This window comes from Rhineura floridana, chromosome 7 (genome assembly GCF_030035675.1).
Source record: "Rhineura floridana isolate rRhiFlo1 chromosome 7, rRhiFlo1.hap2, whole genome shotgun sequence".
Taxonomy (NCBI): Eukaryota; Metazoa; Chordata; class Lepidosauria; order Squamata; family Rhineuridae; genus Rhineura; species Rhineura floridana.
Window position 1 is genome coordinate 34,670,765 of NC_084486.1, and position 27,639 is coordinate 34,698,403.

Below are 27,639 nucleotides of genomic sequence, written 5' to 3' on the forward strand. Positions count from 1 at the left end.
TGCACCGTGGTCCTGCCACACTGGGCTCAAGGCCAGCGGAGCAAAAAGGAAGGAAAGCAAGTGGCATGCTGTGGTCCAGCCATGCTGGGGGGGGGGCAGAAAGGGCAAGGCCAGTGAGGGGCAGGCAGTGCTCTGAGAACCTCTTTGTGGGAGGCCTCAGTGTTGCTACCATGAGGCCTTCTTTTCCTGCAGCACGTGTTTGGGGGGTGGGGAGGAAAGAAGTATGGTGGGTGAGGCCGGGTGGAGTGTAAGGGGAGGGGGCAGGTGCCTTGGTGATGTGGGGGCAAGGGGAGGGGTTGGCATGCAAAGCTTGCAGGGGTGCAGCCCATAGTAACATAACATAAATGTCAGAAATAAAAGAAGCAATAAAAATACAATTAAAATCATTACTGTGTCTAGCACAGTGCATTACAATTGCTACAACAGGCAGAAAAATCATTAAGTGGTCCATTGAGACCATCAGCAATTTTCAAGTGATCCACGGGGAAAAAAGTTGGGGAACTCCTGCACTAAGAGGTTCAAGGCAACCACTTGAGAACTGAACATTATGTATTAAAGTATCTTACCAACCCCGGGAAGTCTGTGTTAACATCTGTTTTGTGAATTAGAGATAATTCTGTAATTAACGGTGGTGTTCATATTTTTCTGCACTTCATTTCCAACTGACTTTTTACAGCTCCACCATCCCCAAACCCCATATATGTTCTTTTTGGGATAGTACTTCATACACCACTGTGTAGACAACGAACGATTATTCCACAAGAAATGCGTAACGTGCCACAAGAGGCCAACAAGGCTACCCTTCTAGTCATTGTTGCCACCAGAGACTCTGTAGGTCCGCTGGTACTGTGGCCGTATTAGTTTTATTCCCCGTTAATTAAACGTCATGGGTTTGCCCAAAGGAATCTACTTATTCTTGTTTGATGAGGTTGCCAAGCTGCAGAACTACAGTTCCCAAAGATCCGCGGCTTGAGCGTGACTTCCGCTACTTATAATGTCGATTCACCCACTGATTCCAAGTTTCTTAATAGTCTCGTTCAAATATTCCCATATCGCGCGCACCAACTGTTTCGAATGCTTTGCTTTGGAGCTAGCCGCAGCATCTCTGCTCGCTTGTTTTCTACCACCGCTTCTATCCCGCCCCCGGCTGCTTCTGACGTCCTCTGTCCATCATGCCTCCATTTTAACTAAGGGAACAAAAATGATGGTGGCTAAAGCGTTCAGTTGACATCTCCCGCATTTCTTCACGCATGCGGATTACCACTAGAGGGAGTCAGAGTGGGCATAAAACTGATTGAAGGAGACGAACGGCGACGATATTAAGAAAAAAATCCTAATAAGAAGATGGCGACCCCCGCCGAGTGGGCCTCGCTATGCGAGAAGTTCCGTAGCGCCGTGAACCTCTCGTACGTGGAATCCAAGAAAGACCCGGAGACCGAGCCGTATCGCTCCAAGTACAGCGCGCGGGAGCTGCTGGAAGGCATCAAGCAGTTTCTGGGCTCGGAGGAGGAGGAGGAGGCAGGCGAGGCCGAAGGCGCCCCGGGCACTGGCGAAGAGGCGGCTCGGAACGACGAGGCGGAGCGGCTGCGCGCAGTGCGGCTGGCTGTGGTCGAGTACGAGTTGGGGGTGAACCATACCGACACCCAGGAGTGCTCCGCCGGCGAGGAGCACCTGGTGAAGTGCATTCAGCTGCTGGAGCGGCACCGCCTCTCCCGGGAGTGCGTCTCTCTCTACATTCAGGCCCAGGTGGGGAAGGGCATGCTCGGCTGGGCTGGGCTGCTGCCCCCGTAGGGCTCCATTCAGTCGAGCCTTGTTTTATCAGAAGTAAAGTTGATTACACTTTCCTATGTACTTTTATCACAAGCTTGGATTTGTCTCATTCATACATTCTGGCTGCAACTTACTGGGGTGGTGGTTGAGAAACAAGATGGGACTGTTCTAGTGTTGAATGTTACTGCATAGATTTAGTCATAAGGACTTGGATCCAGACTTTGCTGGTAGAAAAGTGAGGCTGTGACTTCTGCTGATTTTCTCCTTCAGCCACTTTTACCCTCCAAAAATACTCTTTGGAGGGTTGGAGAATTCTCTGGAATAATATGGGAAGGTAGCACTCGGGACTGAAGGGGGAGTCTGCAAAAGTTGCTACCTCCTCCCTCCCTTTCCACTTGTATGATCCCTCTGCTGGGTCAAAAGCTTTCTGTGGGCAGAAATAGTTGGTCTTTGATAGGGATCATTTAGTCTAGTAGAATAATATGCTGGTTTAGATCTAGAGTTGAATCTAATGGCTCATGGAAGGGGGGCAGGAACGAGACAAATTTTGCTGATTTGACCAGCCTCCTGAACCCCTTCCCACATTGTTCCTGATTTCCTCCAGAACAAAAGAGCAGGGGTTGAAGGGGAAATCAGCAAAAATATTTCCTTCTCCCCCTTTCCATGAGTGGTGGTTCAGTGAGTAACTCCACTCACAAGCTCTCTGGATCTAAGTCATTCAGTTTGGTGCTATGGAACCCTTGTTGATGTATTGGATAAAGCCCCAAAAAGACGTGTAGATTGTTACATAGCAGACATTAAAAGTGCACTCTTTGTGATCTGTTTTTGAAGCAGTTTACTTCCCCCTCCATGTTATCTTGCCTTTTTGTAAGAGTAATCTTTGAATTCTGGAGAAGAAGAAATATGATGTAATTGTGTTATGCTACAAAAAAACCCTAGTAATTAAAACTAAATGTGTAAACATTGTGGTTCTGTTCTTGTATGGTAGTAGCGTTAATACTGCCTTGCCATTTGCTGCATGCCTCCTTATCTGAGGTGAAGAGCTGTGTTGCTTTCTGCCTTGGCATAATGGTCAGGGTCTAGCATACCTGTGTCTTCAAGCCTGGGGAAACTTGATGTGGCCTGTGGTAGCTGTGCTTGTCTCAAAGACAAAAGAGACGTGTGTTGCTACGCATTTTTGTTCATTATTCTGCCCATAGGGATGCTTTGTGTGTTCTCCTACTGGTTCTGCAGCCATGTGTTTATTCTGGCTTTAGTGCCGGAAAGAAAAAGAAAAAAAATGAGCGCACAGGATGAGTTGGGGAAATGCATTGCTATACAGCGTGTGAAGTATAGGAGGAGGAGGCAAAAAAGAGTGCCGGTGGTTGAGCTGGTGGCGATGGCAGACCAGACCCTGGAATATTGAGTGTGCAAGGCAGTAATGCTTCTATTTCAAGAAGCATAAAACAAACTCCTTGTTCATGTGTTCTCAGCCTTGATTAGTTACCACTGCAGTTCAGGGAATGCGTAACGGATCTCTACATCCAAGTCACTTGTGCGCCAGCAGTAGCGGCAAGGAAGGAATAATAACATTTAGATCCCTATGACTTATACTTAGGAGCTATAAATATGTGGGACTGCATCTGCCCAACAGTAACGTAAGAGCTGAGTAATAGGCAACCTCATGGACAGACTTGAAGCTTCTGTTCCTAGTATGTTCCTGCTAGTACCTGGACATGATAGATCAGAGTGAGATAATGAACTACAAATCACTGGCCCTTTTTTCCAAGAGGTGCCTTTTAAGGCAGAATAAGTCTAGTATTCACACTTAATTTAGTTCTTGTATAATATGTTCCAGGGTGGCCCCCTGTTCCCTGTGTAATGATTGTGGATTTGTGCCATTCATAGCTTTAGAAATAACTCTTTTCTCTCCCTTTTATTTTGTAGAATAATCTTGGTATCTTGTGGTCTGAAAGAGATGACATTAAAACAGCACAGACTTACTTGGAATCTGCGGAGGCTTTGTATAATCAGTACATGAAAGAGGTAAAGTGTGGTGTGAGCTTGTCTTATGTTTCTGCAATATGGTGGCACCCCAAAGCATAATCAAAATAGCAAATTCTAATATGATAGGCTACAGTCATGGAATAATAGACAAAATCTCCTTGGGTGCATTGTTTTTGTGCTTTGTGAGTACACAGGCCCGTTTTCTCAAGTTACAAAGCAGGGGATGCTTTTTGAGAAAATACCTGGGTTGCCAGGAGTTTCGATGCTACTGTTGGAATTTCATTTTCAGATAACTTCAAGAATGGTTGAAGTTATCTAATCAGAGTGTTCTGTGCCAGCAGTTGATTAGAAAATTAACATCAGATCACAGTGTCAATTGTGTTCTCATCCCTCTGTAACCACATAAAGCATCTATAAAACAGTTCAACAACTCTTCCATCATTTATAATAATTGGAGTATTCTAAACGCACTTGGGCTTATTGTTGTATGGCCATAATGCTGCACAGAATCAAGCAGATTTACTTTTCTAAAAGGAAAGGTTTTCTGTATGTTAGGAGGATTCCTTACGCATAACAAGCATCCTTGCCTTCTGAGTTGTTGACTCTGCTGTGCCATAGCATTTGCACAATGGGGTCTTTGTTACAGCCTCTGAGGCACTATTTATATGCTGAGCTGCCTCAAGGGGCATTTCCAGTGTTTGTTAGTCATCTGACGTGGCTGTTATGAAACCAGTGGAATGCTGCACTTTGGCAAATTCTGAAAAGGGATGCTGAAAATATTTCAGTTTCTTCATATTCACATTGTTCTTGTCTTACTTAGTTGAACTTGCTTGATTGCTGCAGAAAAAGGCCTGAGAATAACGTGCCTGCCTTTTTTGTTGTTGTTTCATCCAGTGTAGAATCTCCATTGCTTAGCAACCTACCTATCACATTTAGAGCATTCTTCATGTACATAGTCAGGGATTTTCCTCTAGTGGTTCTATTTGCTAGGCATGGATTGCAGATCTGTTCCAGATCTCACCTGCTTCCAGCTTCCTGGATTGTTGAAGCTAGGTGCCAATGGGCCATTTTTCCACATGCTGTTCTGTCTACGTGCTATCTCCGTACTGTCAAAGCACTGCCCCAGGAGCTGTGTCCAGTCCCACTTGGTCATCCTTAATTAGAGGATCAAACTCTCCCATCCTGTCAATTCCCTTCTCCTGGTTACGCATGATTAAAAGCGAGAATTATTCCCTATGAAAATTAGTCATCTTCTGAACATCATCAGTGACCCTTCTCCCTCCCCCCGCAAGTACATTTAAGTTTTCATTGTGATACTGTTTCTTAGGTTATTCAGGGGGGGAAATTCCTTATGCTATTTGTCTGTTCCCCCTTCCTTTCTCTTTATATTTCTGTTCCTGATCTGAATAAAGTATTTTAATTCAGAACCTGCTACTTGACTGAATACCTGGATAGCTAAAGGAACAACTCTTCCTTTGTGCCTGGCAACTGGTTTACACTACATATGCAGACTTAGGACAGCAAAAGTGTTAACAGGCTGAATGCTGCCTCATAGTGACAGGGAGATACACACAGTGGTGGGCAGCTCCCTGGTCTTAGTTTCATCTGAAAGCTCTTGTAGTTCTTCTTCCTCAAGTGGTAGGGTGATAATTGGGAAGTGCTGGTGAAAGAAATCTGGGAGTCTGGAGTTGTGGTGACCGCACAGCAGTTGGACTTCTCTATGGATGCTTCATTTCATGGACAAACATTTCAGAAAGTCCTCCCCAAGTTTTAATACACCAAATGGCTACCAAATGGGCCATAACATTTGGTGCATCTAATGATTTCCAGGATTGGGTCACTGGTACACAGTGAGCGCATATCTCCAAGTAAAAGCTTGAAGTATCAGATAACATCACAAGAGGAGTCTACCTGATTCATAAGAAAACTGATAGAAGATGCTTAGTTTGGCACTTAAATAACTTAATGTCATGTCCCAGCCAGGGGAGTCCTCATCAGAGGAATAACAAGAGGCTCCGGTCTTGGACCCAGCCCTGGCTCAGGCTCCATCTAAGGGTGAGGGCTCAGGGTACTGTGAGAAGGTCCAGGACGGGCCATCTGCACCCGGGGCAAGTTCAGCCTCTGACATCGAGGCTTAACAGTCCCTGAGCCCAAGGGAGAGGCATCGCCTGGGAGACCCAGTGCCTGCAGGAAGAAGGAGAACATCGCCACCCAGGGAAGGAGAGCCTGCTGTTGCTGCTGCTGTTGGAACACCACCTCCACCACCCTTCCCAGTGGGACTGCTGCCTGGCAGACGTGCCTCCTGCAGGACCAGGTCCCAGGTACCCAGCCAGCTGTGACTGATTCCCATCACCTGTCCCTCTTGGGAGGGATACATGAGCCGGCTGGCTGAGGTGGCCTGGGAGACCCAGTGCCTGCAGGAAGAAGGAGAACATCGCCACCCAGGGAAGGAGAGCCTGCTGTTGCTGCTGCTGTTGGAACACCACCTCCACCACCCTTCCCAGTGGGACTGCTGCCTGGCAGACGTGCCTCCTGCAGGACCAGGTCCCAGGTACCCAGCCAGCTGGGACTGATTCCCATCACCTGTCCCTCTTGGGAGGGCTACATGAGCCGGCTGGCTGAGGTGGCCTGGGAGACCCAGTGCCTGCAGGAAGAAGGAGAACATCGCCACCCAGGGAAGGAGAGCCTGCTGTTGCTGCTGCTGTTGGAACACCACCTCCACCACCCTTCCCAGTGGGACTGCTGCCTGGCAGACGTGCCTCCTGCAGGACCAGGTCCCAGGTACCCAGCCAGCTGGGACTGATTCCCATCACCTGTCCCTCTTGGGAGGGCTACATGAGCCGGCTGGCTGAGGTGGCCTGGGAGACCCAGTGCCTGCAGGAAGAAGGAGAACATCGCCACCCAGGGAAGGAGAGCCTGCTGTTGCTGCTGCTGTTGGAACACCACCTCCACCACCCTTCCCAGTGGGACTGCTGCCTGGCAGACGTGCCTCCTGCAGGACCAGGTCCCAGGTACCCAGCCAGCTGTGACTGATTCCCATCACCTGTCCCTCTTGGGAGGGATACATGAGCCGGCTGGCTGAGGTGGCCTGGGAGACCCAGTGCCTGCAGGAAGAAGGAGAACATCGCCACCCAGGGAAGGAGAGCCTGCTGTTGCTGCTGCTGTTGGAACACCACCTCCACCACCCTTCCCAGTGGGACTGCTGCCTGGCAGACGTGCCTCCTGCAGGACCAGGTCCCAGGTACCCAGCCAGCTGGGACTGATTCCCATCACCTGTCCCTCTTGGGAGGGATACATGAGCCGGCTGGCTGAGGTGGCCTGGGAGACCCAGTGCCTGCAGGAAGAAGGAGAACATCGCCACCCAGGGAAGGAGAGCCTGCTGTTGCTGCTGCTGTTGGAACACCACCTCCACCACCCTTCCCAGTGGGACTGCTGCCTGGCAGACGTGCCTCCTGCAGGACCAGGTACCCAGCCAGCTGGGACTGATTCCCATCACCTGTCCCTCTTGGGAGGGATACATGAGCCGGCTGGCTGAGGTGGCCTGGGAGACCCAGTGCCTGCAGGAAGAAGGAGAACATCGCCACCCAGGGAAGGAGAGCCTGCTGTTGCTGCTGCTGTTGGAACACCACCTCCACCACCCTTCCCAGTGGGACTGCTGCCTGGCAGACGTGCCTCCTGCAGGACCAGGTCCCAGGTACCCAGCCAGCTGGGACTGATTCCCATCACCTGTCCCTCTTGGGAGGGATACATGAGCCGGCTGGCTGAGGTGGCCTGGGAGACCCAGTGCCTGCAGGAAGAAGGAGAACATCGCCACCCAGGGAAGGAGAGCCTGCTGTTGCTGCTGCTGTTGGAACACCACCTCCACCACCCTTCCCAGTGGGACTGCTGCCTGGCAGACGTGCCTCCTGCAGGACCAGGTCCCAGGTACCCAGCCAGCTGGGACTGATTCCCATCACCTGTCCCTCTTGGGAGGGATACATGAGCCGGCTGGCTGAGGTGGCCTGGGAGACCCAGTGCCTGCAGGAAGAAGGAGAACATCGCCACCCAGGGAAGGAGAGCCTGCTGTTGCTGCTGCTGTTGGAACACCACCTCCACCACCCTTCCCAGTGGGACTGCTGCCTGGCAGACGTGCCTCCTGCAGGACCAGGTCCCAGGTACCCAGCCAGCTGGGACTGATTCCCATCACCTGTCCCTCTTGGGAGGGATACATGAGCCGGCTGGCTGAGGTGGCCTGGGAGACCCAGTGCCTGCAGGAAGGAGAACATCGCCACCCAGGGAAGGAGAGCCTGCTGTTGCTGCTGCTGTTGGAACACCACCTCCACCACCCTTCCCAGTGGGACTGCTGCCTGGCAGACGTGCCTCCTGCAGGACCAGGTCCCAGGTACCCAGCCAGCTGGGACTGATTCCCATCACCTGTCCCTCTTGGGAGGGATACATGAGCCGGCTGGCTGAGGTGGCCTGGGAGACCCAGTGCCTGCAGGAAGAAGGAGAACATCGCCACCCAGGGAAGGAGAGCCTGCTGTTGCTGCTGCTGTTGGAACACCACTTCCACCACCCTTCCCAGTGGGACTGCTGCCTGGCAGACGTGCCTCCTGCAGGACCAGGTCCCAGGTACCCAGCCAGCTGGGACTGATTCCCATCACCTGTCCCTCTTGGGAGGGATACATGAGCCGGCTGGCTGAGGTGGCCTGGGAGACCCAGTGCCTGCAGGAAGAAGGAGAACATCGCCACCCAGGGAAGGAGAGCCTGCTGTTGCTGCTGCTGTTGGAACACCACCTCCACCACCCTTCCCAGTGGGACTGCTGCCTGGCAGACGTGCCTCCTGCAGGACCAGGTCCCAGGTACCCAGCCAGCTGTGACTGATTCCCATCACCTGTCCCTCTTGGGAGGGATACATGAGCCGGCTGGCTGAGGTGGCCTGGGAGACCCAGTGCCTGCAGGAAGAAGGAGAACATCGCCACCCAGGGAAGGAGAGCCTGCTGTTGCTGCTGCTGTTGGAACACCACCTCCACCACCCTTCCCAGTGGGACTGCTGCCTGGCAGACGTGCCTCCTGCAGGACCAGGTCCCAGGTACCCAGCCAGCTGGGACTGATTCCCATCACCTGTCCCTCTTGGGAGGGATACATGAGCCGGCTGGCTGAGGTGGCCTGGGAGACCCAGTGCCTGCAGGAAGAAGGAGAACATCGCCACCCAGGGAAGGAGAGCCTGCTGTTGCTGCTGCTGTTGGAACACCACCTCCACCACCCTTCCCAGTGGGACTGCTGCCTGGCAGACGTGCCTCCTGCAGGACCAGGTCCCAGGTACCCAGCCAGCTGGGACTGATTCCCATCACCTGTCCCTCTTGGGAGGGATACATGAGCCGGCTGGCTGAGGTGGCCTGGGAGACCCAGTGCCTGCAGGAAGAAGGAGAACATCGCCACCCAGGGAAGGAGAGCCTGCTGTTGCTGCTGCTGTTGGAACACCACCTCCACCACCCTTCCCAGTGGGACTGCTGCCTGGCAGACGTGCCTCCTGCAGGACCAGGTCCCAGGTACCCAGCCAGCTGGGACTGATTCCCATCACCTGTCCCTCTTGGGAGGGATACATGAGCCGGCTGGCTGAGGTGGCCTGGGAGACCCAGTGCCTGCAGGAAGAAGGAGAACATCGCCACCCAGGGAAGGAGAGCCTGCTGTTGCTGCTGCTGTTGGAACACCACCTCCACCACCCTTCCCAGTGGGACTGCTGCCTGGCAGACGTGCCTCCTGCAGGACCAGGTCCCAGGTACCCAGCCAGCTGGGACTGATTCCCATCACCTGTCCCTCTTGGGAGGGATACATGAGCCGGCTGGCTGAGGTGGCCTGGGAGACCCAGTGCCTGCAGGAAGAAGGAGAACATCGCCACCCAGGGAAGGAGAGCCTGCTGTTGCTGCTGCTGTTGGAACACCACCTCCACCACCCTTCCCAGTGGGACTGCTGCCTGGCAGACGTGCCTCCTGCAGGACCAGGTCCCAGGTACCCAGCCAGCTGTGACTGATTCCCATCACCTGTCCCTCTTGGGAGGGATACATGAGCCGGCTGGCTGAGGTGGCCTGGGTTGTTGTCTTTTGTTTGTATTTGTTTTCTTTTGGGTGCCATTGGTTTTAGCTATGGGTGGGTTCGGTTTCGTTTTATATTGTAGTTCTTGGGTTTTTATGTAGTTTGTATGTTGTATTTTACTTTATCTTGTACGCCGCCTAGAGTGGCCGCTTGTGCGGCCAGATAGGCGGCCTAGAAATAAAATTTATTATTATTATTATTATTATTATCGCCTCCCGATGTCAGATGGAGACCCAGCCCATCCGGAGGAGTGCCTGACTACAGGCCTGGAGTCCTCAGTCTGCATCTGTGTTGGAATTGCTTTTTAATATATTTTGAAACCTTTTAAAATATTTTAAAGCTTTTTAAAAATGTTTTGTTTTAATGTTTTTAATGGTGGTTGTGTTTTAATATCTTTTAAAGTCTGTTTTTATGGTGTTTTAAAGTGTTTTTAGTGCTTTTGTTTGCTGCCCTGGGCTCCTTCTGGGAGAAAGGGCGGGATACAAATCAAACACAAGAGAGCCAGTGTGGTGTAGTGGTTAGAGTGTTGGACTACAACCTGGGAGACCCGGGTTCGAATCCCCACCCAGCCATGAAGCTCACTGGGTGACCTTGGGCCAGTCACTCCCTCTCAGCCTCAGAGGAAGGCAGTGATAAACCCCCTCTGAATACCGCTTACCATGAAAACTCTATTCATAGGGTCACCATAAGTCGGAATCGACTTGAAGGCAGTCCATTTCCATAAATCAAACATAAACAAATAAATAATGGGAGTCGCTTGAGATTTGGGCAGGGCTGTGGAGTTGGTACGTCAAACCTTCAACTCCGACTCCACTATTTTTCTGCTCTCTGACTCCTTCATAAATGGCAAGTGTATATTATTTATTTTATTTATGTATTTATTATTGGATTTATAACCCGCCCTTCCTCCCAACAGGAGCCCAGGGCGGGAAACAGAAACACTAAAAACACTTTAAGACATCATAAAAAGACCTTAAAATACATTAAAACAAAAAATTTAAATTATTAATTTTATTTTGAAGTCGGAGTTAGTACATTTCTACTGACTCTGACTCCACCCAAAATTGCTTCTGACTCTGACTCCACAGCCCTAGATTTGAGGTATGGTTCAGCAGCTCCAGCATAAAAACCCCAATGCCAGGCTGCAAGGGTTGCTGGAACAACATCTATACTCCACTTCTGCATTTGACCCATCTAAAGATTTCCTATGGACCCTGGACGTGTCTCTTTCCTTGTTCCTTGCTTGCGTTGCTTACAGACTGCTTGGTTTCTGACCCGGACTGCTCCAACCCTGAATCTTGCCCGACCGCCTTGGTTGTGAGGTAGACTCTGGACTCTTGACTTCGGAATGACTCTAGATTCTGTCTTGCACTGCCCTCGCTTGTTTTCTGCTGGGGAGTCTCTCACCTCCTTAAGGAGCCTGGTGAGAACAGGACACTCAGTCAGGCTTGATTCAGAGCTTGGCTTGATTCAGAGCTTGGCTTGAGATGTAAAACTGAGTTTACAGTACATGTGATCCTATTATTGCTATAAGTTATTTGCTGCTAATTACTGCATAACCAGACTATGCATATGCAGTTATGTAAAAATAGGCCTCCATAATCTATAGGTTGTGAGCTGATTGCCGCTCTCTCTGTGCTTATCTACAGCCCATTGAGAGAATTCCAAAGGGCCATTGTTTGGGCTCCTTTCCCATTATTTTCCTGGGAACATCTGAGGACAGCCAAACTACATCCAAAATGGAAGTGGGGGATGAAGAATTCCTGCTTCACTGTGTCCCATTGCCACTCCTGTGCATGGTGAAATTGGTGCTGGTGTGTTTAGCCCATTGTTAGCCAGCGATGCCACATGGCCTGCCTGCATCTCCAACTGTCTTCATGTTTAAATTGCTTGGAGAATGAAATCCTTGTGCAGCATTGCTGCTGGAGTAAGCAGGGAGGAGCAGAAATGAGGAAGGGCGGCAGGAGAAAAGAGCCAAAAAAAGTTAGAAAAGAGGAGAAACTGGGAGATGGGGTGCACAGATACATGTGGGCTGAGGAAATACAGGGATAGAGTTACTGTAATGGGTTCAGAGTTGTCCTGGGAGAAAAAAGGAAGAAATATGGGATGCTAGCAGGTACAGAGAAAGAGGGAAAGGTAAAGGTGGAAGTGCCAAGAAAGAGAAGATACTCTGTGCTTTGGGATGGAGTAAAGGGGTGTGTGTTAATGTGTTCAGAGAGCTGTAATGCAGTGAGCAAGAGAATGAGTTAAAATAAAACACTATTAAAATTGGGAAGGACAGAGAGATGCTTTTCCCCAGATAAACATAGTGATACAAACCTATCGGGTACTGTTGGTGCAGAGCCAGAGGTAATGCTTGCTACAAAGCTGACGCATTCTCATGCTAAGGTATCAAGAGTCACAACTTAGTTTATGAGTGGAAATGGATCACACCTATAAAAATGGAAGGTCTGCAGTTTTTGTGCAACTCCAGAGAGAGAGAGCTACAATGAGATAGCGCTAGAAGAACAATATATGTACCCCTTGATGGCTTTATTAACTATCTATTATTATTTACTTACATTTTTATCTAATGCTGCCCCCTCTCTCAAAAAAAAATCCTCAAAGTTTTTCAAGAATTCCACAGAACTGGAATTTGGGGGGGTGTTGGAGTGTTTTTGCACATCTCTAATTAAAATGCAATTTGTTGTATTTTTCTTACTTTGTGATGTGTAAAGAGAATAAAAACTAGTACAAATTAAGCCTGAGAAGTACATTTATTACAGGAACGTATAACTATTTTGTGCTGTTGAGTTGTTAAAGAGATGCCTAACATGATGACTGGATTTCCCTATTGAATACGCTGATTCATTCAGTAGAATATACTAGTATTGTATTAGTTCTTTTTACCTCAGTGTGATGTGTTTTATCTAGTAACAACTACTCTTGCTCTGAGTGTGTTGAGTGGCAAGGAAGGCAAGAATTTCTGAAAGTACATTCTTCCAGAGTTTCTGACTTCTGCATCTGGATAAACTTTCATTGTTTCTATATTGTCACATTTACTGAAATTCTTGTTTAAATATATCACGTTCTTACTATCAGTGGTAAATCCAAGATAAGTAACTGTTCAAGAGGAGAGAACAGGTTTTTAGAAGTATGCAGGATTAGAGGTGCATTTTTATGAGATTTGCAGTACAGCAAGGAAGAATGGCTTTTCAAAAACAAAATGAAGTCTCCAGATTTAACTACCTTTTATGTCCTTCCTCTTAGCCTTACATTCCGCGCAGTACCAATATGCAACCAGCAGGGAGAGTACAAACTTGCGTATGTATTTATTTGCATATGCTATGTTTTTCAGAATGGGAATCCTCCACTTGATTCCAGTGAACATTTTATGGCTGAAGAAGAGCAACTTACTGACCAAGAGAGATCAAAAAGGTATATGTTGACTAAAACAGAAGTTAAAGGTCAGTGGGGTAGCATCTGTGTTAAAATTAAATCTAACCACCTCCCCATGTTTCCCCAGATTTGAGAAGGTCTATACTCATACGCTATATTATCTGGCCCAAGTCTACCAACATCTGGAAATAATTGAGAAGGCTGCGCAGTACTGCCATACCACTCTCAAACGACAGCTTGAGTATAGTGGCTACTATCCAGTAGAATGGGCTCTCAATGCAGCTACTTTGTCTCAATATTATCTCACAAAGGTAATTGCTTAAATGTTCTCTAGAGTACCTGATTTGTTAAGGTGCTACCATAGTCAGAGTTGCTGTTTGACCAGCAATCAAAAAATCATCTATGGTATGATCCTTATTGGCAGGTTGCATATATTCTAGACTTAGTTCTTAAGTTCCCTTTGAAATCAATGGGACTGAAAGTTATGATGAACTTGTCCCATTAATTTTAACTAAGAGAGCAATCCAGACCCAAGATCCGCCAAGATAAGTGGAGTTTGGAATTGGCGTAATTTACAATGGCTTCCTATAATTTGGATTGCTCTATTATTCTGGAAGATCCAACCTATTGCCTCTGTAAGGAGTGAGTTTGTTGTCCTTTGCCAGATTAACAAACTACCAGGTTTCTGCATAAACACATGTACAGGGTTAAGAATTTAAAGGCCTAATATACAGGGAGTGTCAGCTGTAGAGGTATGGTATCCTTGGAATACTATATAGCTACAATGGACTGGAAACAAAGCCCTGTGAAGAGAGACTCAAAGAAATGGCATGTTTAGCCTTCAGAAGAGAAGACTGAGGGGAGATATGACAGCACTCTTCAATTACTTGAAAGGTTGGCACACAGAGGAGGGACATGGAATAATGGGCTCAAGTTGCAGGAAGCCAGATTTTGACTGAACATCAGGAAAAACTTCCTAACTGTTAGAACGGTACAGTAATGGAGCCCATTTCCTAGGGAGGTGGTGGGCTGTCCAGCACGGGAGGCCTTCAAGAGACAGGTGGGCAGCCACCTATCGGGTATGCTTTCAGTTTGACTCCTGCATTGAGCAGGGGGTTGGACTCGATGGCCTTATAAGCCCCTTCCAACTCTACGATTCTGTGATAGAATTTTAACACGCAAATGTTTCCCTTGTTGGTCCATCTGCTCCAAAAAAGCAGTAGGTGGCTGCAGTAATCCATTATAGTTTTTGTAGCTAAGCTTATAGTCAAATACAACTGAAGTTGATTTTCAGTCTTTCTTCAGTTATGTAATATTTTATTTGCAGAAAGCTGATTCAGTGATATACGATCACTAGAGCTAAGAATGAAATTGCTACTGTAGTTTCTGGCAAAGCTCTATATTGTCAATACAAGCCCATTCATTATCAAAATGCAATCTGTAAAAACTTTAGTTTTAAGAAGGTGTCTGCCGTGTCAGGACACTTACAACATTCAGCTATCAGCTTTTACTTGTTCTCTCTTTGCCTTAAAATATTTTCCTATCTGTTTAACTGTGTACCTTGACTACATTTACAAAGTCTATATTTACAAGCCAATTATAAATAACTACTAGGGAAATGGTCATTGAATTCTGAAGGTGGATTTTGAAACCATAACATTTGAACAAATGAATGATTTTCTATTTATTTTCAGCTAGGAACAGTGTCACATTATCTTTGGAGTCTCTGATTAGCAATTTTTCTTGGCAACAAAATAGGAATGGATACGCCACGTATAAATTACATATGGCCAGAAGTGTAAATAGAAAAAGTCATGTTTTAGGTGAAGTGCATGAAAAGAATTTACAATGAATATTATTCCTCAATTTATGATATGATAGGAGTGTGTATGTGGGAGCTCCTTAAGAGAAAAATCTGTGTTTGCACTCAGCCTTCCTACTGTACCGTCTTGTCAGATTATGTCCCTGGATCCTTCAGTCATCACACATTTAGGCGTCCAATTTCAGAACTTAGCGATATAGTTTTTAAATATTAAGTGAAAAGTATCTCACTATGTGCCAGAACAAACACCACCATATCTTTTCCTCACAGCAATGTTTCATGGAGTCCAGGCATTGTTTAGCAGCTGCCAGTGTCATCTTTGGTCAAGCTGGACAGGTGCCATCTGCAGAGGACAGTAAGTCATCTCGCTTCAATCTGAACTGCAGTGGCTTTGAATTATATGGGTTAGCATAAATGTTCAGTGCTCTGCTTATTATCTTTTAAAAATTGATTGTCTCAGCTTGTGATCTGGTCTGGTTAATTTCACAATTTCAGTGATTTTTGTAGGACTAGAAGAGGCTGTAAGTTGAGGAGGTGAGGAGCTGCTCCTGCAGCAAGGCTGCATTCCTCAATTATGCAGACTTTCCCCACGATGATGAAAAAAGGGAAATAGGTTTTAATATTTTGATTTTAGAGAGAGAGAAGATGTACCATTTTTCTCTGTTGCTGTAACTTGCATTGGTAATATCTTGCTCTTCTTTTATTTTTCACTTTTTAGGACTGTTAATGCAAGTAATGCTTAAACTATTTTAGCTATGTTATGAATACTGTGTTCCAAAGTGTTCCTACATCCTGTCTTTCCTGAACTTAAATGTCTCCACTTCCCGCCTCTTGCTAGCAGAAGTATCATGTGCTGTTTGGTCCCCTTTACAGTATGGGAAAGCCTCAGAATTAGAAAGTGTTCTGACTGAATATTAAACCTTCCTTATAAACATCTAATAATAATAGCAATGGTTACTTGAATTCTGTGCAGTCCATAAAGGGGTTTGGATGACTAATGACTTTTTTTCTGGGGACATCTTTTCAAAATCTAGCTCTCAACTAGTCTAAAAATATCGCAATATTTTTAATCAGATGAAACAGAGCAAGATCAACAAGACCTTCGGCAGAGAAAAGCTGAAGTTGCAAGATGTTGGATTAAGTACTGCTTGAACTTGTTGCAGGGAGCCCGGAAATTGCTTGAGGTAATGAAGAAAAGGGCTGCAAATAACCTTTTGTATGTTTGCAATAGCAATTAAACCTAACAGCTGCTAGAGATGCTGAGACTCTAGGTTATAGTAAATTAATTCATAAAACTGCTGAGTGTACAAAGGACTTGAGACAAAATCAGCTCAGTCCTGGAATCTGTGCTTAATTTTTAAACCTGAAAGCAGTCTTCTGTCTGGTCAGTAATCTTGTTTGCCAGTTTTGATCCTGTTTCCTTGATTTCATCGTGGGCCTTGATGCTTTACTGACAGTGTCAAAATGATTTCAGTTTTAGAGGCTGGACACAATTTCACCAAGAAAGCAGAGCTCTGCTTGTTAAAGCCAATCTGCCATTGGTGGTACATACTCTGTTTTCCACTTTGGCTTCTTCAGCAGTTTTCTCCTTACTTAGTACTGTCCTGTCAGAGTGGATCTTTGGCCAGGCAAGAAACAGGTATTTCCAGATATCCTTGTGGGCATGTAGATTTCAGCATCTCATCCATTATAAAAACCAACTATGCAGTTTTCACTGCCATGTTAGGTTTTCCATACACGTGAGCTGTTGAAATTTTCAATGTAAGAAAGTCATTCCTGTTATCTGATAATACAGTTGTGGATAAAGAGAACCCCACAAGGATGTAAATCTGGCACCTAAGAGGTGTCAAATCTCTTTAGGGGTGGGGGTGATGAAAATGAAATGGCATGAATGACAACCACTTGCTCCATCATGATTTAGATAATATTAAAAAAACTATCCCAGAGTAACTCTTTAATATGTCCACTGTGTTGCTGCTGTAAGCTTAACATATGTTTCTATTCAACAATTAGTGTAAATGAGAAAAGAATGTATGGAGACCCCTCAGGAGTCCCTGCTGTATGAAATTACTAAAGAATTTATAGAAATCCAAAATAGACAAAGTTTTCTGTTATCATCATAGGGGTAACAGAGGTTATTCCTCTGAAAGTGATTAACTTAGCAACTTGGCAGTATTTCATCTTTGGACCTCTTCTGGCAAAATATTTTACACAAAGTGTTCTTGTTTTAGGACAACATTGGTGAGCTGGATCCAGACAGGCAGTTGGAGCTTAAAGCCCAGCAGAAAAAAGAAGAGGATGAGAAGGAGGAGGGCAGGAAGAAGGCTGTTCTCTTTGGAACTAGTGATCTGTGTGATTCTATTTTGGCCATGGAAGAAAAAGTGAGCTGTGTGTTTCCATTAGACTTCAAAGAAGCTAGAGAAGTCTTCTTAGTGGGTCAGAATTATGTCAATGAAGCAAAAGAGTTTTTTCAGGTAGATGGGTATGTCACTGACCACATTGAAATTGTTCAGGACCACAGTGCCTTGTTCAAGGTGCTGGCTTTCTTTGAAGAAGATTATGAGAGGCGTTGCAAGATGCACAAGCGTAGGATAGATATGCTGGAGCCTATATATGCAGGCTTAAACCCTCAGTATTATCTCCTGCTCAGTAGGCAGTTGCAGTTTGAATTAGCTGATACCTATTATGAGATGATGGATTTAAAAGTGGCCATTGGTAATAAATTAGAGGAACTTGACTCCCACACCATAAAGAAAATAAATTCTCTTGCTCAGATGGCAATAAAATTCTACGAACTCTTTTTAGATTCTTTGAGGAATCCTGATAAAATTTTCCCTGAGATCCTCGAGGAGGATGTTCTTCGCCCTGCAATGGTGGCCAAGTTTCATATTGCACGCCTTTATGGCAAGCTTATTACTTCAGATGGCAAGAAGCAGTTGGAGAACATGCAGACTTCTTTGGAATATTACTCATTTTTGGTAGACTACTGTGAGAAACACACAGATGCTGTTCAGGCCATTGAAACTGAGCTAGAACTCAGTAAAGAAATGGTTGGACTTCTTCCAACAAGAATGGAAAGGCTAAGAACCAAGCTTTCTACTTTCACTTAAACTTCTTCCTTTCGTGGAAATGTGCAATATTAACATGATCTCTGCCCAAAGTGACAGTTTCCCTTATGGCAGTTGCCTTGTAGTAATTCTGACATCTGTTGTGAGCTCCCACTGTGACAGGCAGCATAAAACCTATATAAAATGAAAAATGGTCAAATGTAGTAGTTCTCCCACCCTTCAATATTAAATATACAGTGAATGGTCAACTGGTGCTCTGTATTGCTTGCTTTGTACTGACCTGCACACCTTCTGGACTTATTTTTCTCCTTCGCTGCATGGTCCAGTTTCCAACTCTAGTGCTGCTCTCCAACTTTTTCTTCCAAAAGGGAACTTTTTGAATAGGTTGTGTTTACAGTCCAATCAATCCATCCCCACAAAGTAGGTTTTAGGTACGCAGAATGTTAGGTTCCTCATGAACAGTCCCTTAAAAGATTTTTTTTTGTTAGCATATCCCTAATTTAATGGTGTCATATTTATTTTTGGAACTGGCAATCCCACCCCATATATACAGTTTGCCTAGTAAATGTCGCAAGACGTCACCCTAACAGTCGGAAACGACTCGCACTACAAGGGCAGGGACACCTTTACTTTTTACTTGTTCTTTTTTGAATCCTGTTAAAGGGAATCGATAAATAAACATGTCTGATTGTACATTCTCTTGCCATCTTTTTAGTGTATGTGTGTGTGTTGTGATCTGTTTAGCAGTGCAGCCCTGCTTCTTTTTTTCTTCACCTGTTATAACCCAGATCTTAAATATGGTCCGGCTTCTACCAACCTGTAGGTCAGGGCTCTGTTTACCCCGTCCTAAAACTGAAGTTTGTCTTACTGTAAGGTCTAGAAGTTTACTATTGAAAATAAAAGTCAAGATTCTCTGGAAGCTGGCATTTGTGTTCAGTGTCATATTCTCTTATTAATAGTGGTTTTGAAAGCCAGTGATGGAGACTAATAAGAAGAGCCCTTCTGGATCAGGCCAAATGCCAGGTTCAGTATCCTGTTCTCACAGTTACCCGTTAGAGGCCTGTGGGAAGCCAGCAAGCACATTCTCCTGCTTGTGATCCCCAGAGACTGGGGATCTGCTTTCAACAGCAACTAAGCAGAGGTTGATAGCCCTAACATCCATGAAATTGTCTCATCTTCACTTAAAATCATCCAGGTTGCTGGCCATTAGTACAACTTGTGAAAGTGAGTTCCCTAGTTTAACTATGTGCTGTATGAAGAAGTATTTCATATTGTCTGTCCTGAATATTCCCACAGCCAGCTTCATTGGATGACTCTGGGTTCTAGCATTATAAGAGAGGAAGGAAAACTTCCTTCTATTCGCTTTCTCTACACAATACATAATCCCTCTATCATGTATCCTGTTACTTGTCTTTTTCCTAAACAAGCCCTCAAATGCTGCATCCTTTCCTCATAGGAGAATTCTCTGTCCCCTTGATCATTTTGGTTGCCCTTCCCTAAACCTTTTCTAGCTCTACAATATGCTTTTTTTGAGGTTCAGCGACCAGAACGGTACAAAGTATTCCAAGTGTGGTCATACCATAGATTTGTATAATGGCATTATGATATTGGCAGTTTTAATTTCAATACCTTTCTTAACAATCCCTAAAATGGAATTTACCTTTTTCACAATCCTGATCCTTGGGGGACTCTAATTTCTGCATCCCTCCATTGGGAGAGCTGTCCACTTTTTCCTGCCCTCTGCTTCCTGTTTCTTAACCAGTCACTGGTTCATAAAAGTACCTCTGCTCTTATTGCAAGACTGCTAAGCTTACTCGGGTCTTTGGTGAAGTATTTTGCCAAAGCTTTTTGAAAGTCAAATACACAATGTCAACTGGATCACTTCTTATCGGTATGCTTGTTGACACTTTAAAAGGTCAGTGAGACAAGGCTTGCCGTTGCAGAAGCCATGCTGATTCTGCTTCAGCAAGACATGTTCTATATGCTTGGTAATTCTATCTTTACCATGCTTACCACTAGCTTTCCTGGAACAGATGTTAAGCTAAATGACCTATAATTTCCTGGAGCCCTGGTTGAGAGCGGAATCCTGGCTTGTTCAGTCACGCATGCCAAAAGAGAAGTGAAGCAGCTGCAAAGGGGCTCCATTCACCTGTATGCAACTCGTGCAGATCCTAGCTTATTAAGCCAGGAATTGATTGTGTGAACCAGGCCGTCTGGAGTTTTCCACTACTTGTTTGTCAAATCTGCAGCTGTCAGATCCTGCCAGAGCACCTCCTTAGTTGGAAAATCCCAAGAATCCCCAGTTGAGTGGAAGTACATACTCTGATCATTACAAAGGTGCTCTGGTAGCTCCCATAACCAGAGAGCTTAAACAGCAGAAGAAGCCTAAGTTGAAAGCCTTAATGGTTTAAGAAAGCTTCTTACAATGCCTCTTTAGTTCAAAGATTCAAGGCAGTCTTCTTAGGAAGAAGGGCTGGAATAAATGGATATAACTACAGGAGAGGAAGCATTCCTTAATTTGGGCTCTATGTGAGAGGTTATTTTGAACTGATCCATGTGTAAGCATGTTTGTAAGTCCCTCACCAGCATAAAAGTTTATGTATAATCAAAATAATACAGATGATTCAGAGAAATTGAAAATAAAGCTCTCAAACGTTCAGTCCCTGTTCACATTAACATGTGATTGCTAGGCTCGGGCTGTTTGCCCACTTCTTCCTCTGTTTGCTCATGCTATTCCTCAGAATGATGCATTATATACCTTGTCAGTCTTGCCAGTTCTTAGCAGAAATGCTGCAAAATGCACCAATAATATGGTTGCTCTTAAGATTGCCCTGTACAACTCCTTGCCATCTCTCCAGAACGAGTCAGTCTATCTCCAAGACCAGCAAAACATAATTATGTAAAATAAGCACCAGGGGGCTTGGGCACCTGAAAAATGGCAACGTACAGTGGGGCTCCTTGGCCTCTTTTAAAATTTATGTCTAAGAGAGAAAAAGGAATGACTCAACCTTTCCTATGCTAAGCCCAAGGAGGGAATGATAGCTGGAACTCAAAAAAAAAAGAGGTGGATCTTAAACTTTATTTCAAAGCAACAGGATGGAAAGTAGCTTTGAGGCGTACAGCAGAGAGAATGCCCTCAGAGGAAACAATTATGGTGTTTGCATCACAAAAGATCTCTGCAAGTAGGCAAACAAAGGGAGAGACAGAGACCACAAACACAATAGCTGAAATAGTTAGAGGAGAACTTGCTAGTCAGCTCTGCTCCTTTAAACAGGAATTAATGACTAGCTGGATGGAAAAGGCAGAGCAGGAGGACAAAGTTGAGACACTTTAAAAAGCACAGGTAGAAGCAAGACTCAAGCTCGAAGACCTGGAGAACAGATATAGATGCCCCAACCTGCATTTTCGTTATCTGGATGAAGAGGTGGAACAAGGAGGTTCTTAGTAAAATGGCTGACTTCTCTGCTCCCAGACTTCCAACTGAAGGAAGAAGATTTAGAAAGGACACATAGAGCGTTGGGTCCTAAAAGGATCAAGAGACATAACAGTTTGTTTTTCCAAATACTCCAAAAAAGAAGAGCTGCTTCATCATCTGAGAGATCTAGGTGAATTAAAATTTAAAGATACAGCGATATTGGCACTACAGGATTTAGCACCAGAAATTCTGCAGAGATAGAGGAAATTGAGGCCATATACGTTGGTGCTGCAAAAAGCCAGTTTAAAGTACTATTGGGGTTTCCCATTTAAGTTGATTGTCCCAGACAAGGGGACTACATATACACCTACAATGGCAACAGAAGTCACCAAACTTCTAAAAATCCTACACCTGGACCCGCCAGAAGGATCAGGAACGGGAAGAAGAAGAACCTAATGACAGAGTAGAGAGAGCTGGTGAAGAAATGATAAGGGAGATACAACCAAAAGAGGGCAACCAGAATGATCAAGGGGATGGAGCGACTCCCTTACGAGGAAAGGTAGCAGCATTTGGGGCTTTTAGTTTAGAGAAAAGGCGGGTCAGAGGAGACATGATAGAAGTGTATAAAATTATGCATGGCATTGAGAAAGTGGATAGAGAAAAGTTCTTCTCCCTCTCTCATAATACTAGAACTCGTGGACATTCAAAGAAGCTGAATGTTGGAAGATTCAGGACAGACAAAAGGAAGTACTTCTTTACTCAGCGCATAGTTAAACTATGGAATTTGCTCCCACAAGATGCAGTAATGGCCACCAGCTTGGATGGCTTTAAAAGAAGATTAGACAAATTCATGGAGGACAGGGCTATCAATGGCTACTAGCCATGATGGCTGTGCTCTGCCACCCTAGTCAGAGGCAGCATGCTTCTGAAAACCAGTTGCCGGAAGCCTCAGCAGGGGAGAGTGTTCTTGCACTCGGGTCCTGCTTGCGGGCTTCCCCCAGGCACCTGGTTGGCCACTGTGAGAACAGGATGCTGGACTAGATGGGCCACCGGCCTGATCCAGCAGGCTCTTCTTATGTTCTTATGTTCTTAAGAAGACAAATGGGAAGTGGTAAGGAGGAAGAAACCACATAGAGAACGGCAGGACAGATGATGGGGTGAAGCTCCTTTTTGCAACAATAACTTCACCCCACAACGCACCCTCAGAGATCTGCCTAACAGGAAGCATTAAGGAAGAACTAGCAATATAGAAGTTTATCCGTCAAGCACGTAATTAGTAAACTGTGAAAAGATTATGTTCCAAGTGCTAATAGGAAAGCACGAAAAAGGGGGGGGTAGTAAAAGAGGAAAGGAAGGGCCTTGAGTTTCATAAATAACTTTATAGATAGAGGCTGGGAGAGTCTCCTGTTTTGCGTGACTGATCTATGCATTAATAGATCAGATTGCCCTTTTTTAGATTTAACTTTCCTTTTCATTTGAAAGTTTTTGAAAGCTTAGTTGTAAGTTAATAAGTAGTACCCTAGTGTAAATAATATTTCATTTCTTTGTTAAGAAATTAAAAAGGCGGTGCAACGCAGTTACATAACTGCAAGAGTAGCCACACCTCCGGTTAAGGGCTACGTCAAAGTTTTAGGTAATAGATATACTTGGTGTTGGGTTTGTAATCAGGGGAATTGGGGAAAGAAATCGGGGAGGAGTGGGGGGGGAGAGAACAGTAAGGAATATGGAGTGTGAAAGGAATAATAGAACAGGAGGAGGAATGGAACACACACACACACACAAATAATCTGTTGAGAGTGACTTCACTGAACGTAAAAGGACTGGGGACCTCGATTAAACGCACTAGGTTGCAGAAAATGATAAGGGAGATACAACCAAAAGTATTAATGTTACAGGAGACTCAAAGTTAAATTAAATGGGTTTCTAAACAATAAACAATGAAAACATAAATGTTTGGCTAAGGGATCTGATAAAGCAAGAGGGGTAGCATTGCTCATTCATGAATCACTGGACTTTATGCCCAGTAGAAAAGTTATAGATGTGAAGGGGAGGTATGTTTTTGTAGAAGGAATCTTAGACTCTCAAATCACCATTACTCTGGTCTCATTTTAGGCCCCCAACAAAAAACAACTTGAATTTTTCCAAACTTTGTTGGGCAAATTGAATAAATTTACAAAAGCACCTGTCATTCTGGGAGGGGACACCAATTTGAATATGCAGGGATTTGACCCTAACAAAAAAATAGATAGCACACACAGAGCAGGAAGAGAGAGAGGAGAAGCATGAGGACAACAACAAAAACTGATATACAAGTTCTTTACACAGCTTCACCAAAAAGGGCTTAGTGAAGTGTCTTGCAGACCATGTCATTCTTTCTACTCAAGGCCTCATGGAACATTCTCCAGATTAGACTCCATCATTGTCTCTGATGCTTCATTAACAAGGGTGAAGAGAGCTGAAATAGGTATAATTAACATAACAGACCACCCCCAATAAATGTAGATCTTGCAAGTTTTATACCCAGGTCATATATGCCACAGTGGAGACTAAATCCCAACCTGCCGTCCCACCCTCAAAGTCAAATTAAGATACAGGAAGGATTGGACATTTACTTGAAAGACAACACAGAAGAAGAAATTGGGGAGGAGAGCAGGTGGGAGGCGATGAAAGCAGTAAAAAGGGGGATATGCATACAAGAGTGGAGTTATTTGAAGAAAAGTAAAAATCAACAGAAAGATCAGCTGGAAAAAGAATGACAAACTCTAACTGAACTCTATAAAAAGACAGTCTCACAACAAATAAGACAGATAGAGTGCAAAAGGACAGAGATGAATGTGGCAGACATAGATAATACAATGGTCAATATGTTGTACTGTAAGCAAAAATATTATGAATATGATGGAAAAGGATCCAGGTTATTAGCAAACAGGACCAAACAAAGAAGGACCAAAAATATGATTAGGGCATTAAAAGTGGGAACTCAGACCCAATTAATCACAAATGATAAACTAGTTGGAGAGGAATTAGCTAAATTCTATGAAAATTTGTACAAGAACAAAGATTTAGACTGACAACAATTAAGGGAATAGCAGTTGGGGGCTCTCGTGCCTACACTATCTGTTTCAGAGAGATAAAGTCTCAATGCGCCAATTTCAGAAGAAGAAGTTAAAGCAACAATTAAAGTTCAAAGTAAATAAAGCTTCTGGCCCTGATGGGTTTACAGGAAATTTCTATAAACTATATAAAGATACATTGACCCCACATCTTACAAGGCTATTTAATTCAATTCTGACAGACGCTCGTATGCCACTGACATGGACTACTTCACATATAACCTTGCTATTGAAACTAGGCAAAACACCAACCTCCCCAGACTCATATAGGCCAATACCACTTTTAAATACGGATTACAAGATCTTTGCATTAGTCATGGCAAATCATTTAAAACTGGTTATCTCCAAAGTAGTTCATCCAGACCAATATGGATTTATTCCAGATAGATACATAGCAGATCCAGTGAGACATTTGTTTAGTATAATGAACTTGAGTAAAATAAATGATTTCCTATTGGCTTTAGACGTTTATAAGTCCTTTGACAGCATAAACGGATTTTTTTATTAAAATCATTAGAGAATTTAAAATTTGGCCCTAAATTTACCAAAGTTATGGAAAGCATATCTACACAATCAACAACTATAATAAAATTTAATGGTACCAAATCAAGACAGATACAGGCTAAAGCAAGTACTAAACAAGGGTGCCTGTTATCTCCTCTATTATTTACCTTAGTGATGGAATTTTTAGCCAACAGGCTCAGAACTGATAGGGAGATTCATGGAGTTAAGGTGGAGAAGGAAGAGCACTTAATAAGTTTATACACAGATGATGTCATACTCATGGTAACAAATCCTATAGAATCCTTACCTCATACTCAAAAAGAATTATAAATGTTTGGGGAGGTAACAGGATTCACAATAAACTTTAAAAAATCAGATCTCCTTTGTAACAATATACCACCAAACCACCACCTACATTTCTCTCAAAAGCTGGGAGTTCCACTAGTACAAACCTTTAGATATTTAGGGGTACAGGTATCCAAAAAGTTGAAAAAATCATACATAATAAATTATGGGGAATACCTAATTTACTTTCATATTATGAGGCCTATCAGATTAGGCATATGATTTCATTTTTAGATCTTAAAACAGAAAGACATTGGGTCCAAACTGAAATATATCTATTACATCATAATAACCCTAAAGGGCTACCATATATTAAAAAATAAGTTTTAAAAAGTATAAAATTAGAACATACAACGACACCAATATTGGAGATATGGAAATATAGAAAGGAGCTGTTTCATCCCCCTTGGTTCCTCTGTGTAATCATCCAGATTTCTATAAGAAAGAAAGATTAATAGATGACAAAGAGTTAATTAAAATGATATTTTTGGATTAAAGGATTTTTATGTGACTAACAATCCCATACCTGGAGATACCCAGCACAGGACGTTGAGGGATATGGGCATCTCTTGGCTGGCACGGTACCAAATCAGTACATTTATAAGGAAAAATTACATTATAACTCAGGGAACAAAAGAACTCAAGGAGAAAAATTAATATTGAATGCAGGCAATACTGAAAAAGGTCTAGGCTCCTCCTTATATAAGTTTTTACTAGGAAAGGATATGGGCAGTAACCAAATACTTAAAGAAATATGGGAAACCGAATGAGTTGTAAAATCGAAAAATGAGATCTCGATGGGCATGTGGTTAAAATTCCCATTTAAATCAGTGGCCTCATCTTTCAGGGAAATGGCTTTTAAAAAATTTCAAAAATTGTTCAAAAATGGTACATGACTCCTGCACAAATCACTAACACGGGGGACCCCTCCTGCTGGCGTGAATGTGGGGGACGTGGCTCGTTTATGCATGTGGTGGGAATGTGATAAAGTAGCCCAGTTTTGGTCTCTCAGAAATTCAAACAATAACTGGACAAAAATTAATCTTTACAGCAGAACTGGCTTTATTAAACCTTTTTACAGAGGGAAATCAGAATTTACATTACACAAAATTGATTGGCTTCTTGTTGGTGGCTGCCAGAATGGTGATTGCACGGGTCTGGAAAATTCTGGAAGGTCTCACATTGGACAGATGGCTTCGAAAGGTGTGGGAAATTGCCCTATTAGAAAAATTAACTATCAAATTAAGATTAGCAAAAGGAAAGAGGAAAAACAAAGAGGGTTTTGAAAGAATGAGTCAAGTACCAACTCCCTTTAAAAGATTATGGCTAAGTTAACATACTCCTTGGACTCTATAACTGTGTATTTCAATGGAAAATAAAAGATGTATGGTAGGGTGTGAAGAGGGAAGATTTATGTAGGGGGGTAATGGGGTAAAGTAGTATCGTTTAGATTGTTGATGAATATATATTTTCAAAACTTCTAAATAAAATAAAATAAATGGTTGCTCTTATGAAATTGTGTTCATGTACTGCTTGTGGGCTTCCTGTAGGCATCTGATGCAGGGCTCTTAAGTATACTATACATGTAGATTTGTTTTTGTTTAATGTGCTTCTTATTGTTCTAAAGATCTATATTCAATACATCTGTTAACAGTTGAGCTATCTGCTGTGGGATGGACTTTCTGACTTGAGAGTCAATTGATTCAGTATTCTTTGATCATACAATTTTTCCATGTTGGAAGTGAGGCAAGAGCAACTCCTGTTTTGTTCTTTTGTTTATGCTTCAGAAGGGAGATAGAGTTAGGATCCTCCAGATGGATAGGCTTGATTACCTTTACCTGTGATGCTCTGACTGACTTCCTTCCATTAGACAGATATGTCTTAAGGGAAGCTTATCTGCCCCTCCTCCTTCCGCCCTTTCCTCTCTTTTCTTCTTTGACTGTCCAAGAGAGAGGAGACAACATTTGTCTCTGCTCTCTCTCTCCTAGCCACGAGGGCAACTCCCAAGCCTGGGCATTGCACCACCAACTTAGTTAGTTAGTTAGAACTAGGTATGCCTTTTCTATCTACTATGTACTTCTATAAATAAAGTAGCTTTTCTTATTTTACTAAGTCTTAAGTCTCAGTGATCTCAATGCAGGGTAAAAGCCTGCTTTCTTAGGT

General features: G+C 44.1%; 1 protein-coding gene across 1 annotated transcript; it reads left to right on the forward strand.

Annotated features, from left to right (window-relative positions):
- The first annotated feature begins 1,175 nt into the window (after positions 1 to 1,175).
- KIFBP (kinesin family binding protein) lies at positions 1,176 to 19,023 on the forward strand. The gene is made up of 7 exons (XM_061635195.1): positions 1,176 to 1,746; positions 3,697 to 3,795; positions 13,169 to 13,248; positions 13,337 to 13,520; positions 15,302 to 15,386; positions 16,106 to 16,215; positions 17,263 to 19,023. Exons 1-7 carry the CDS (start codon positions 1,345 to 1,347, stop codon positions 18,139 to 18,141), a joined length of 1,839 nt encoding a protein of 612 aa, XP_061491179.1. The 5' UTR covers positions 1,176 to 1,344; the 3' UTR covers positions 18,142 to 19,023.
- The last annotated feature ends 8,616 nt before the right edge of the window (positions 19,024 to 27,639 follow it).

Excerpts from the sequence above, each read along its gene's own strand:
- KIFBP (XM_061635195.1), top strand. The coding sequence starts at position 1,345 with ATGGCGACCCCCGCCGAGTGGGCCTCGCTATGCGAGAAGTTCCGTAGC. Across the intron at positions 1,747-3,696 it reads CTCTCTACATTCAGGCCCAG|AATAATCTTGGTATCTTGTG; the intron begins GTGGGGAAGGGC and ends TTTATTTTGTAG. Across the intron at positions 13,521-15,301 it reads CTCAATATTATCTCACAAAG|CAATGTTTCATGGAGTCCAG; the intron begins GTAATTGCTTAA and ends TTTTCCTCACAG.